Source organism: Beta vulgaris, chromosome 5 (genome assembly GCF_026745355.1).
Source record: "Beta vulgaris subsp. vulgaris cultivar EL10 chromosome 5, EL10.2, whole genome shotgun sequence".
In the NCBI taxonomy this organism is placed as follows: domain Eukaryota; kingdom Viridiplantae; phylum Streptophyta; class Magnoliopsida; order Caryophyllales; family Amaranthaceae; genus Beta; species Beta vulgaris.
In genome coordinates, this window is record NC_079206.1 from 6,014,914 (window position 1) to 6,026,757 (window position 11,844).

Sequence of the window (11,844 nt, forward strand, 5' to 3'; positions counted from 1 at the left end):
AATTCAAGTACCGCATGACCAGATCATTCCTCTACCAATGTTTGTATTATTATAAATAATTTATCCGTTTACCTTGTCTATCATCCTGCTGAAATTGCGTGCCAAAAACTTGGTTATAAGCATTATATAAAGAACAATATTACAGACGACAATGTTTTTTTTTGTACTGCTAGGTAAACAATGGGTGGAGATGGTAAAAGTATTTCCCATATTCTTAGTTTCTTACTGAGGATTTAATATGGTTCACAAACAATGTGTTTGGTTAATCCTAGCGCTAGATAATTAATTCAAGACATAGTTCAATACTTAAAAGCGAAGAAACACGAAAGACACAAAACTATAGTAGTTTTGATGCTAAGAGTCAGAACTTTAATCCATCAAAATCATGTAGTAAAAGCTAAGTTTCACGTACACTATCATCGAATTCAAACTTCATAATTTTATATTGTCTCAAGTTCTTTCTTTGATTGCCTTTGAAACTGACGGCATTTTCTTGGGCAATTATCTCCAACCTTTCACTATGTACATTTTAACCCAATGTGATCAATCCCAACTAGCACAAGTCTGTCACTAAACCTTTTCCCCCAAGATCGTTTCCTAGGCTAAAAAGAACTAAACTATACAACAACAACAACAACAACAATAATCCAATCAAAAGATTCTCCCATTGTTTTTACTTCTAACTAGCTAAAAACCCATGAGTCCATGTCCATATGACCACAGCCCTCAATCAATGTGGGAAAAGTCGGGTTCCGGAGGCTTCTGCAGCGACAACCCGGTGGTGCTAGATCCACTCCGAAGTCTATAGACCCCACGAAGAGCCTTCCTAGCGAACCTGGAGACATACATAGTAGTAGCAAGACTAGAGCCACCACCATCAGAACTGGCATGACGCGGCCTAATCAATCTCCTAATCTCTCCTGAGGAATCATCATCAAAATCTTCTTCTTCTTCGCCTTCTTCTAAACGTCGAAGCTCAGCTATTTTCCTCCTCATGTGGCGTCTCCAAGCAGCTTGGATAAAGCAAGCTGCCCAAGTCCTCCATTGCTGAGAGTAAAAACGAAAAGTATGCTGCACTTGTTTACTGTGAAGTCTTCTAAATTGACCAGCAACGAATTTCAACTCTTCTGCTCTAAGAGCAAAGGCCTCTACTTCTGTTAATGCTTTTACTGTTCTTGTTGATAAAGGCAAGTTAATGGCTGATTTTGGGTCTAAAGCCCATGTTAAAAGCTCTTCACCACAAAAGTCTCCTTCCTTCAATAACCCTCGGTTGTAAAACCCACTTCTCCCTCCATCAGTAGTGACACTCTCTAGGTGTCCCCTTATAATGAAGATCATTTCATCCACGGGGTCCCCTTCTCGAACGATGAAGGTTTGCTCGGTGTATAAGCTAGGCTTCAGTCGCTCACATATGGCATCAAGCAACCGCTCATCCATATTCGCAAATAGGGGGACCTAATGACACAATCATATACATTAGTGATGTACTTTAGGGTGCGTTCTCTTCACCCTCAGAATAAAAAGGTTTCAATGCTAATCAGATCTAATCAGGTCCAATCGTGGGTAAAAGTGAAACGAAGGCCGATCAATTCCAATAAGATGCACACGTATGGAAATTTGTCCCAATAAAAAGTTGAAGAAACTTACTCTTCTGACTAGATTTAAACAAAGATGGCGTTTGATGTCCCTCCTAAGGTCTTTAGGTAGACTTTGGACCAAGCCCTCTTCATCTACTCCTCGTGTTTCCAACCACTTGTATTGGTTATATCGCCTAACTCGCTCCCTAAGAACTTGTGGAAGTAAACGATGATGCATCCATTGCTCTGAATCACGCCTCTTTATTCTCATTTCCTCGAGCCTAACAGTCAGAGATTGAAGATACGTCTGCAAGATAATGACTTTAGGTTTTAGCCTTCTTTAAAATCATATTACTATGTCTCTTTCATACTTCTGAAAACAATAAGAATTCAAAACACTCAAAGTCAATGAATTTATATGACTTGTGTCGTAATGCCTTTCAATACATAGCCATAGATATCAATTTACAGTTTCCATGATTAGCGCGTAATAAACAAGCTCAAAGTCTGTATGGTAGATGGTAAGATATTGTGGTAATAGTATTGAATTTGTATGTAGTTTTGTGGGTACAGTCTTATGTCAATGTTCAAATAATATTGATCAACCCCTAAATACTCTTTTTTTTTCCTCAAAAAATTTATTACCATCTATTACAACTTTAGAGACCGTATTAAGTGGCAATGCAAATTTTCGGTATAGTGGTAATGAATGAAAGCAATAGGGGATAAACGTACTTATCATTTTGTGAAAATAATCTCATGTCCATGGTAGTAACTAGTAATTACAGTTGTTAAACAGGGCGAGTCGGGCTAGCTTACACATGAACACATGGAAATCATTTGTGGCATGAACATTCAATAGGTACGGTGTTTAGGAATTACCTGCATGTTTCCGATTAGAAGCGCGAAAAGAATAAGACCAGATATAGCGAGGCATATGGAAAAGATGATCTCTCCAGGGTAAGTACTAGTCTGTAGCCCTTGACCTAGTGTACTGCATCATACAATTAATGAAGTTGTAGAATTGTTAGATCAACAAATTAAGCAAGTAAAATTAATTTTTGTAAAACAACATTGTAGGAATAACAATATTGTTACACGATCACCTTAGATTTTGTAAACCCCACCAAAGGCAGTAGCAGAATTTGTTGACGAAAGTTTGAGATTCAACAATTTTAGAAGATTGTGCTTGTGTATATATTCCAAAGTTGAATGAAGAAACTTCTTCGTCTACTGAACACACCTTACCAAGAACTTCCACGCTAATATTTCTCCATGTTTCATAAGATTCCAAATCATGATTTCCACAATACAAGAAATCTTCTTTACATTTATCACCTTGACTTCGACATGCATTTCGCCAGCATGTGTCGATACGTTCCACAGCAAATAAGTACCATAGTGCTCCAGCAATCTGCAAGGACGCCCTACTGTACTTAAACACATATGGTATACTATGGCCTTCAAGACTAAATAATTAACAAAGAAAGAGAAATGTGCAACATGTAATCTTCGTTAGTACCCTTCTTTGGATTAATTACACTTTGGCTCTATACATAATACATTGGTGACTTAAGCAACAGAGTAAATTTCCTTGAGCACCCGTATTACATAAGAGTTTTTTGTATCTTCTTGTTGCAGGCTTACAAAATTTTACATTCAAGTTGTTGGGTTTGGTTCAATTTCCATATTTAAAGTGCACTTTTTTGAGATAGTAAGTCCTTCTAAACTGAAAATTTCTAGTCAGTTTTGGTTATGTTATAGCGTATACAGGTCAAATTCGTTCTAATAGGTCTTTCCATAATAACATGGAAAAGCAATTCAAAATCAACACAAGGTCATGATAACAATGAACGTACTTACATGACTAGAAAGCAAGTACCACAACAAGTAATATGCAGCTCCAAGCCAAGCACTTTCGGCAAAGACACCGGCAGTCTTTTTCAGGTCAGACGTTAGGGGATAAAACCTGGCAAATCTAAAAATGTATTGAGCAAACACAATTATTTGCAACCACTTCTTTGTTTCCATTATACCTTTGCCTCGTGCTTTGACAAGGTATTTCAGCACCACAATCTGCACACAAGGAAATTGGATAAAGAAGTCTTAGTAAAGTTGCTAAAATTACATAAAAACGGTAGATGTGTCAAGTAGAGTCTTAGAAAAGTTGCTAAATTACACTAGAATACGTCCCACATCAGTTGCTAAATTACACAAGAATAGGTCCCGCACTGTTGACTAGTTGGTGCGGGACCTATTCCTAGTTCCTAGTGGATTTATGCCCCCTCTTTACATGTTTAGTAGAGAACAGTTTTCCAAATAGCCGGACTTAATATGTTAAACAGAATACCAGCCATAAACTGTAAATGTATCACAATTACAATAAGAAAAGTTGGTGAAATTACAGAACAAACCTGTGGTAAAGGCAGAACAGCTAAAAGATCAATGATAAAATAACGCAGTAAGTAACGTTTAGCAATCTCTCCCGTATCAATCACAAGTTCCCCTCGTCCAAACACTCGAGAAGATGGTGCAATATACGCAGTACGAAATTGGAAAGCCATATGAATAAGATAGAAAGCATCAACCATGGTACGCAAACTCGTTGTTGTAATAGCTAATCCATAATCCATTCCTAGGCAATCTTTGTGATGTTCGACGATAGGAAGATAAAAGAACAAAGGATCTATAGAAACTGCAATAATGCAAGATATAACAAAGAGTCTATTCCAAAGAAGAAGAGATTTATCTTGAGGATCAAATACTTTTCTGTCAGAAACTTTAAGATCTTCTGGGAATACAGCTCGAGTAACACCTGACTTTAATTTACCAATTGTTTTAAGGCCTTGGGATCCCATCATTCCTATGTGAAAAGACTTTGCTGGATTCTGAGCTCCATAAACTGTACGTTTTATTGTATTTATGTTGAATGTGAACTTCTTTGTTGCAGGGGTGGCAGCGGAGAACGAATCCATTTTGTTTAACCTGCAAAATTAGATAAAACTTACTACTTACTAATGTTAAGATTAGAAGTAAGAATACCCTATATTGTGAAGGTAAGTTGTAGCATAGAAATTTCATGAAGAAGCATAAGTAGGGTAAGACATATGGATTCAGAAAAATAACAAGTCTAAAAGATTAGCGCGATACTTGTATCAAACAACGTGATACAATCAAACCAATATTATAAGTTAGTATGTGAAAAGGAAAATGTCGAAGTCTTAAAAGATTAGTGCAATACTTGTATCAAACAGTCTGACCCAATCAAACCAATATTATAACTTAGTATGTGAAAATTCGATACAAAAAGATCTTGAAAGTTTAGAAGTTATACAAAAGTACTTAAAAGGTAAGGAGAACACATAAAAGTTCAGAAAGCCCGGTCCAGCCCAGCTCGAACCGTACGGGTCAATCCAACAGTGCGGGCCAATCCAGCCCATCCAACCCAGCCCACCTCGTGGGTCGTGTGGGTCGGACCAGCAAAAAGCCCGGTCCAGCCCAGCTCGAACCGTGAAATTGGTGGGTGGGCCGTGGGCCAGATTTCTTGAGCCCAACCCACTAAAGCCCACTACTAAAACCGCCCAGCCTGGACCATGAAACCAGTCCAACCCGGCCCATGAACCAGCCCAGCCCAATCCAAGTAAATATTGAACTAAATTGTGTATATTTTAATCAAATTGTATATATTCTAATCAAATTGCATATATTATAATTCAATAAAATTTAAAAATAATGAAATTATTCATTAATATTAATATTTGTATATATTTTTAATTTATTTTAAAGATTTTATATAAAATAATGAATAATTTCAATGATTAAATAATTTTGAAAAAAAATTCTCATGCCGGCCCGTCAGCCCGGTCCAGCCCACCAAACCCACGAACCGTGAAAACCGGTAACAGACCGGTGTGGGCCAAGATTTTTCAACCCGCAGACCAGCCCGCCCACCCCATATATTTCATGGTCTGGTCCTGGGCCGTGAAATCTCATCCCAACCCACTACAGCCCATGGTCCGGCCCGTCCAGCCCGCACCAGTGGCCGTCACTAAGCCGGATTATATCTTAATTATCACATACGTTAAATTTTGTATAAGAATGATGCTAAATGAAAGCATAATGTATAAAACTGATGATGGACTAGCTTGTAATGTTAAAACATGATGAGATGTTATACCTTACGAACTTTTCTCTTTGACCACCAATGACCTGTGACTTGTAAGCCGACATATCCAACGGAGAAGTTCATCAACTAAAGCAAATCAACAATTTTTTTTTTTTTTTTTTGATGGGAGCAAATCAAAAAGTTAGCTCCTCCCTTTCTAGCTTCAAAAGGTAGCCCAATTATTCTAAATTTAACTGTAATTATCAATTATCTTCATCTTTTAAAAAAAAACCTGCACTAGAATAACACAAGTGATACTTACGCAAAGCCAAAGTGATCAATTCTTGTGAAAGAGACCATATTTAAACCAAAAACACAATAGTGCATCTCGAGTGTAACATGTTATACCAAAACTTATTGTGTAACATGCATAATGACATAGAATCCAACAAGAATGACATGAAGTCATCAACTGTACAAATAATGACATGAATTTCATGTCATTTATTTCATGTCATCGACTGATTTGTGGACCAGAAATTATGATGTAACAGTTACACTTAAGAATTAAATGGGAGACCCAATATCTAAAAATATGTAATATTGCCCGAAGAAAAAAAAAAAGCATTTGCATTTGCACCAATAGTTAATAGGATTTACAATTTGCATGTTTTAAAATGCCAACATTCATGCAAATCTTCCAATTAGGAAACACTTCAATACATGCTAGATATAAGATTCAATATGTTCATGAGCATACAAAGATTTTTAGATTGTAATGTCTTAATCTAAACCGCAATCTCTAATATTTGTAATTATTGTTATCAATCATCCTTTTCTCTTTTTGCCTTTCTTATTGATCAAAAATCGATTATGAAAATGAACAGAAAAATATGAAAATATAGAAATCATTATAAGAATAAAAGGACGTTGAAGATAGAATGAGTCACAAAACCTTAATGTGGAAAGGAGAATGAAATATCCGCCATTATTGAAGAACATATTTGATTGATTATGGCACCAACATAGATTGTAAGAGAGATGATCTGGAAATGTAGGGAGGGGGGAGCCAATGAAGAAACTGAGAGCATTTTTAGCAAATTAGTTAGAAGAAATATTATGATTTTATTTTAAACTTGTAAAGATATACCAATAATCTATTTTTTTTATAAGAAAAAACACGTACTCCCTCGATTATTCATGTTAATATTTGGAATCTTGGAATTATTTAGAATTACCTAAAATAATTTTCTAAATTTTTACAAATATATAAGAAAAAACATAATCATATAGGATCTAAACTGATTTATCTCAATTAATAATATCAAACTTTTATGATTTTTTACTAATACATAATTGCATATATTATTAGGTCTCGTTCAGTTCAATTTATTTTAACTTATTTAAAATTTTATAAGATAAGATTAGATCATATTTTCGAGTCTAAATATTTTCTGACTGCTGGAGTTGGACTCACCTTTTGGTGTCCAATCAAGTCCAAATATATTTTACATATATAGATTTTCTTTTTTTCTGTTTCTTCCCAACTTAGATCAAGCTATGAATCTAATTTCACTTTTATTCATAATATTCTACTTTAATTTAAGCTTTCCAATTTTATTTTTCATTTTTCTGATTCTAATGTTGTAACTATGTTTTAATATTGATCTTAATTATTATTGTGCTTGATCCTCGGTACAAATTGGATTATGTTGAATAATAAAGATAGTCTGAGGTGTATGATCCTCATGTTTCTTATGCTATAAATATTATTTTGGGCTGGATCTTGTATTTTTACAATTTGAATTTTACTATAAATTTTGAAGATGTATATAACGTATTATGAAATGGATATAATGAGTTTATATTTCAAATTTCAATCATAAGAAAATTTCGTAAACATAAATCAAGAAAAATTAAATATAATAATTGAACTGTATTGGATTGGATTCGACTCAAGATTAAGGTTTCAGACTAAAGTAGACCAGACTAAAAAAAGTTTGGATCGAATTTGGACTCAATATTTTGAATCTAAAAACTTTTCAATTAGATTTAGATTTAGCAAAGTCCAATTTACTCACACCCCTGGTCATTTTAGACTAATAACACTCTTTAATTAGCACTTAAATGAAAGTATATATGTAGGTAATGTAGATTCTACTTCATGAATTAATACTATCTCATATATTAATTTACAAAATTTTGCATGTGTAGAATATAATGAGTCCTTTGTTGCGTGTTACCAAATAGCTAAACTATAATGATAATTTGTCCGATTTATGTAGTTCATATCGAGGGTGGTTCTTGGTCCATGCAATCATGGTGGTGAAATAGGGCCTCCAAAATATAAGGTCCCCAAAATATATTTATCTCTATTATATAAGCCAAGGGAGGAGGTGTGGTGTCCTCTTTTGAAGTGACTAAAATACCCTTAATTATCTAATTAATGGAATGAAAAAAATTACAAAAGCAAATCATTTAAAAATTCTCATTCCAACTTGCCATTCAAAACAAGTTTAAAATGGTATATGCATCAAATACTTCAATCAAAAATTAAATGGACAAAATATTTATACCTTATAAAAAAAGATGGCATACATAACGTGCACATGAAAAGTCTGAACATTCACTACCTTTGATTCTCTTTAATTCAGTTAAACCAACTCATTATTTTTGTTCTTTCTGTTCAATATTCATTCACAAAAAATTAATGTTAACAATCACTCACAACCTTTTTATTTTTTTACATTAGCGAATTAATATATCTAAATTCATCTAACTGTTGAATTTTTCACATTTAAGTTTAATCATAAATAAAGTACGAATGGAGTATCTAATAGAATAACAAATTTTGAAATTAACGCACGCATCGCGTGCATATGAAGACTAGTTTTAATTGTTTGAAGATTTGACAAAAGAAAACATTTGGATCAGTAGTAAAAGTGTAAGGAAAAGAATAATGAGAAAATGAAATTCATCAAAGTTTTGTTGCTTAAACTTTTGAAGATAGTCGTCATTAACTAGTTATAAATACGAATATTATACTTCTATCTTTTTTGAACTACAAATAAAGGGCCCAATTAAAGAAATTGTACAGGACCCTCATTATTTTCGCACATATTTGCCTCGCTTCTGATTCGTACTGGAATAAAATTCAACTAACTAATATGCAAATTTTACGAATTAACCTTTGAAAAAGAAAATAGAGGTTGAATTTATCATTATGGACAATATTGTTTAACACTTTTATCCTCTAATATAAATTATAATTTTCACTTCTTATTCCTCAGCATTTCAGCAACCTACAAGCAATCTAATAGAGCTAGTCAGACGTATTAGTTCGATTCTCCGGTTCATGTTTTCTCTTTGATCATTCGAAAGGACGATGCTTTAGGATGGTCCCTCTCGTCGGATCTTCCCTAGTTTTTTATTTCCTATGGAAATAAAATAAAATAATAGAGCTAGTACTTACGCCTCGTCTTCTTCATCTTCATGGATCCCACACGTTAGTCCTTGGTTCACTCAACTACTTGCTCTCTATAGTCATAACTCATAAGGTTTTAACATTATGTGCTAGTGTATGGTAGGGTCAAAATTTAAATTTGGAGGCGTTTTACTGGGATTAAGATTTAGGCCGTCATATTCTTTTAGACTTATTTTCAGTTTAGTTTAGACATTCTCACATGATATTTCATTATTTTCAATTAAGTTTAATTTAGTTTTTCATTGTAAAATTTAATTCAGTTTCTTCCAATTCAAAACATCGATACTTTATAGTTAGTGACCAATATTGTTATGCTTCTAAGCTTTCTTAATCTTGCAAAGTTTCTTTTTGCCGAAATGGAGCCTTTTCTTCTGTGATTGGAAGATGATTTCTTGAATTTAAGAGGAATGGACAAAAAAAAAAAAGGGTCTTTACTTTAACCCACTAAGAATAAAGGTTAGTTAATTAATGGCCAACTTGTGCAGCAATAAGAGAGTAATAATGAAGTAGCTAGGGCCAAGAAAAACATCTTCTCTTTCCTTCCTCGAGATATAGTCTGATGTTCTCTTTTATTTTCTTAACTATATAGAAGTACTAGTTTTTACTACTAAGTATAGTCCTATTTGAAAAACAAACAAAATAGTTAGTTAATATTGACTGTGAAGTGTGAATTGGCTCAAAGCCGAGCTAGGCTCTTACATGCAGGAATTGAAACGATGGGATGCATAATGGTCTGTATACGCCATACTTAAGTGGAATTTGATCTAATGTCCCAATTTGAAGTAAGACTAGAGACAATTGATAATAGACACTAGAGTACTGTGCCACTGACCATATAGAAATCAGAAGGATCTAAAATAAATTGGTTCACAATCTATTTTTACTCTTCAAATTTGCTCCAAATTATAAGTGAAAGTATTGGGTCAGACCGTCTGACCATAAGTTATGGTCAGACGAGCCTAACCCAATGCGTCCTTCACGCTCTTTGGTTCTATGACTCTATCACACTGAAATTTCATTAAAAGAAACAAATTCAAAGCATAGAATTTGCAAAATTACCAGGAGAGAGAAAAGAACCAAAGCTTCGATTAGATATAACACCACCAATTGTCATTGTTATAGCAGCATACAATTTCAATTTGCAGAATGAAAATCATCTCAAACTTTTTCTGGTTTATCTTTAAATTGCGTGCAGAAGTAGAAATTAGTTCTGCAATTTCCTTCTTTTTTTCAACTTGGTCACAATCCCTCAGATGAATGAATTAAACTTGGTCTTCAACTCACTTTGTTCACTGCAATCGCTTCAACTCAAGTAGTGGTGCTTTGAACTAAAGTCATTGCCTGAATTATTACGCCAGATGAACTCCCTTACAGAACTTGTAATACATTGCGGCAACAATTCACAACAAATCGAGGTTTTTTCTTCATTCTTTTCCTATTTTCCATTTTCAGTTGGTTTTTTTTGTTTCAGTTGGTTATTGTTTTGTTTCAGTTAGTTATTGTTTTGTTTCAGTTGGACTAGTTATTGTTTTGTTTCAGTTGGTTATTGTTTTTGTTTCAGTTGGACTTTGTTTTGTTTCAGTTGGTTATTGTTTTTGTTTCAGTTGGACTTTGTTTTGTTTCAATTGGACTTTGTTTCATAATATGTATACCAACTGAAACAAATAATGGACCAACTGAAACAAAGAATGGACCAACTGAAACAAAACAAAGTCCAACTGAAAGAAATAATGGACTAACTGAAAAAAAATGAAGACTAACTGAAAAAAAATAAAGACTACCTGAAAAAAAATGAAAACTACCTGAAACTCAAGTGAAGTCGTCCGACGAAAATATTGTGTCGGACGAATCCGACACAATACAATCTCAAATTATAATGGGCTATTTTTTTGAATAGCAAGTCTTAGAATCTGTTGTCTTCACGTTATACAAACAAATTCAGGATTGATTAGGTTTAGATAGGTCCTTGCGTAGCTGTTTTACATGCATAATTCGCTAACGTAATTGTCTTTTTTACTTAGTTGGTTGTGCATTTATTCTAAATTTAATAAACTAATGGTTATCACTAGAACTTAAGATTAATTAATCGTACGTTAGTGAGTAACTCTACATTATATGGATGGTAGATGATAACCCCTAGGGTCCTAAACTCCTAATACGAATATATTATAAACCCTAAGCCACAAGGTGATTACTCCGTTTGCAATTCTACATCAATATTGTCAAAAATAAAAGTCAATATGAAAATAAACTCATGTGCAATAGGAATAACAATGGAAAAAAGATTTGAAATATCATTAGGAGAAGTTTGATGTGTTTTCTCAATAACTTTCTCCTAAAATCGATAATACCATAATCTACTAAAGGCTAGAGCTACAATAAAGTCAATTATTCTGAACTTTATAAGATTGGCTGTCCTTGGCATCTCTATGAATTATGATAAATTATAATGCTCAATTCTAGCAAAGTCGCACCAAACAAAGAGTACATGTACATTCGCCCTTAACCTTGTAAATGACACATTAATTCGTATCAACGTGACCAAAATCTCCATGTTCACAAATTCCGATTCTTTGTTTCAATTTATTAGTTCAATACAAATCTTATCAATTTGTTTGATCGCATCTTCGAAATCCTTAACATCACATCAGTGCCACTAGGTCTAGGGGCTTATTACA

The 11,844-nt window shown here is 33.8% G+C and overlaps 1 protein-coding gene across 1 annotated transcript; it reads right to left on the reverse strand.

The window, feature by feature from the left end:
• Positions 1-400: 400 nt before the first annotated feature.
• Positions 401-6,296, reverse strand: LOC104892410 (putative cyclic nucleotide-gated ion channel 8). Its single transcript, XM_010678336.4, has 7 exons — positions 5,755-6,296; positions 3,992-4,562; positions 3,441-3,653; positions 2,684-2,991; positions 2,460-2,571; positions 1,648-1,884; positions 401-1,455 (listed from the first exon to the last, which is right to left on the reverse strand). Exons 1-7 carry the CDS (start codon positions 5,805-5,807, stop codon positions 727-729), a joined length of 2,223 nt encoding a protein of 740 aa, XP_010676638.2. The 5' UTR covers positions 5,808-6,296; the 3' UTR covers positions 401-726.
• Between the last annotated feature and the right edge of the window lie 5,548 nt (positions 6,297-11,844).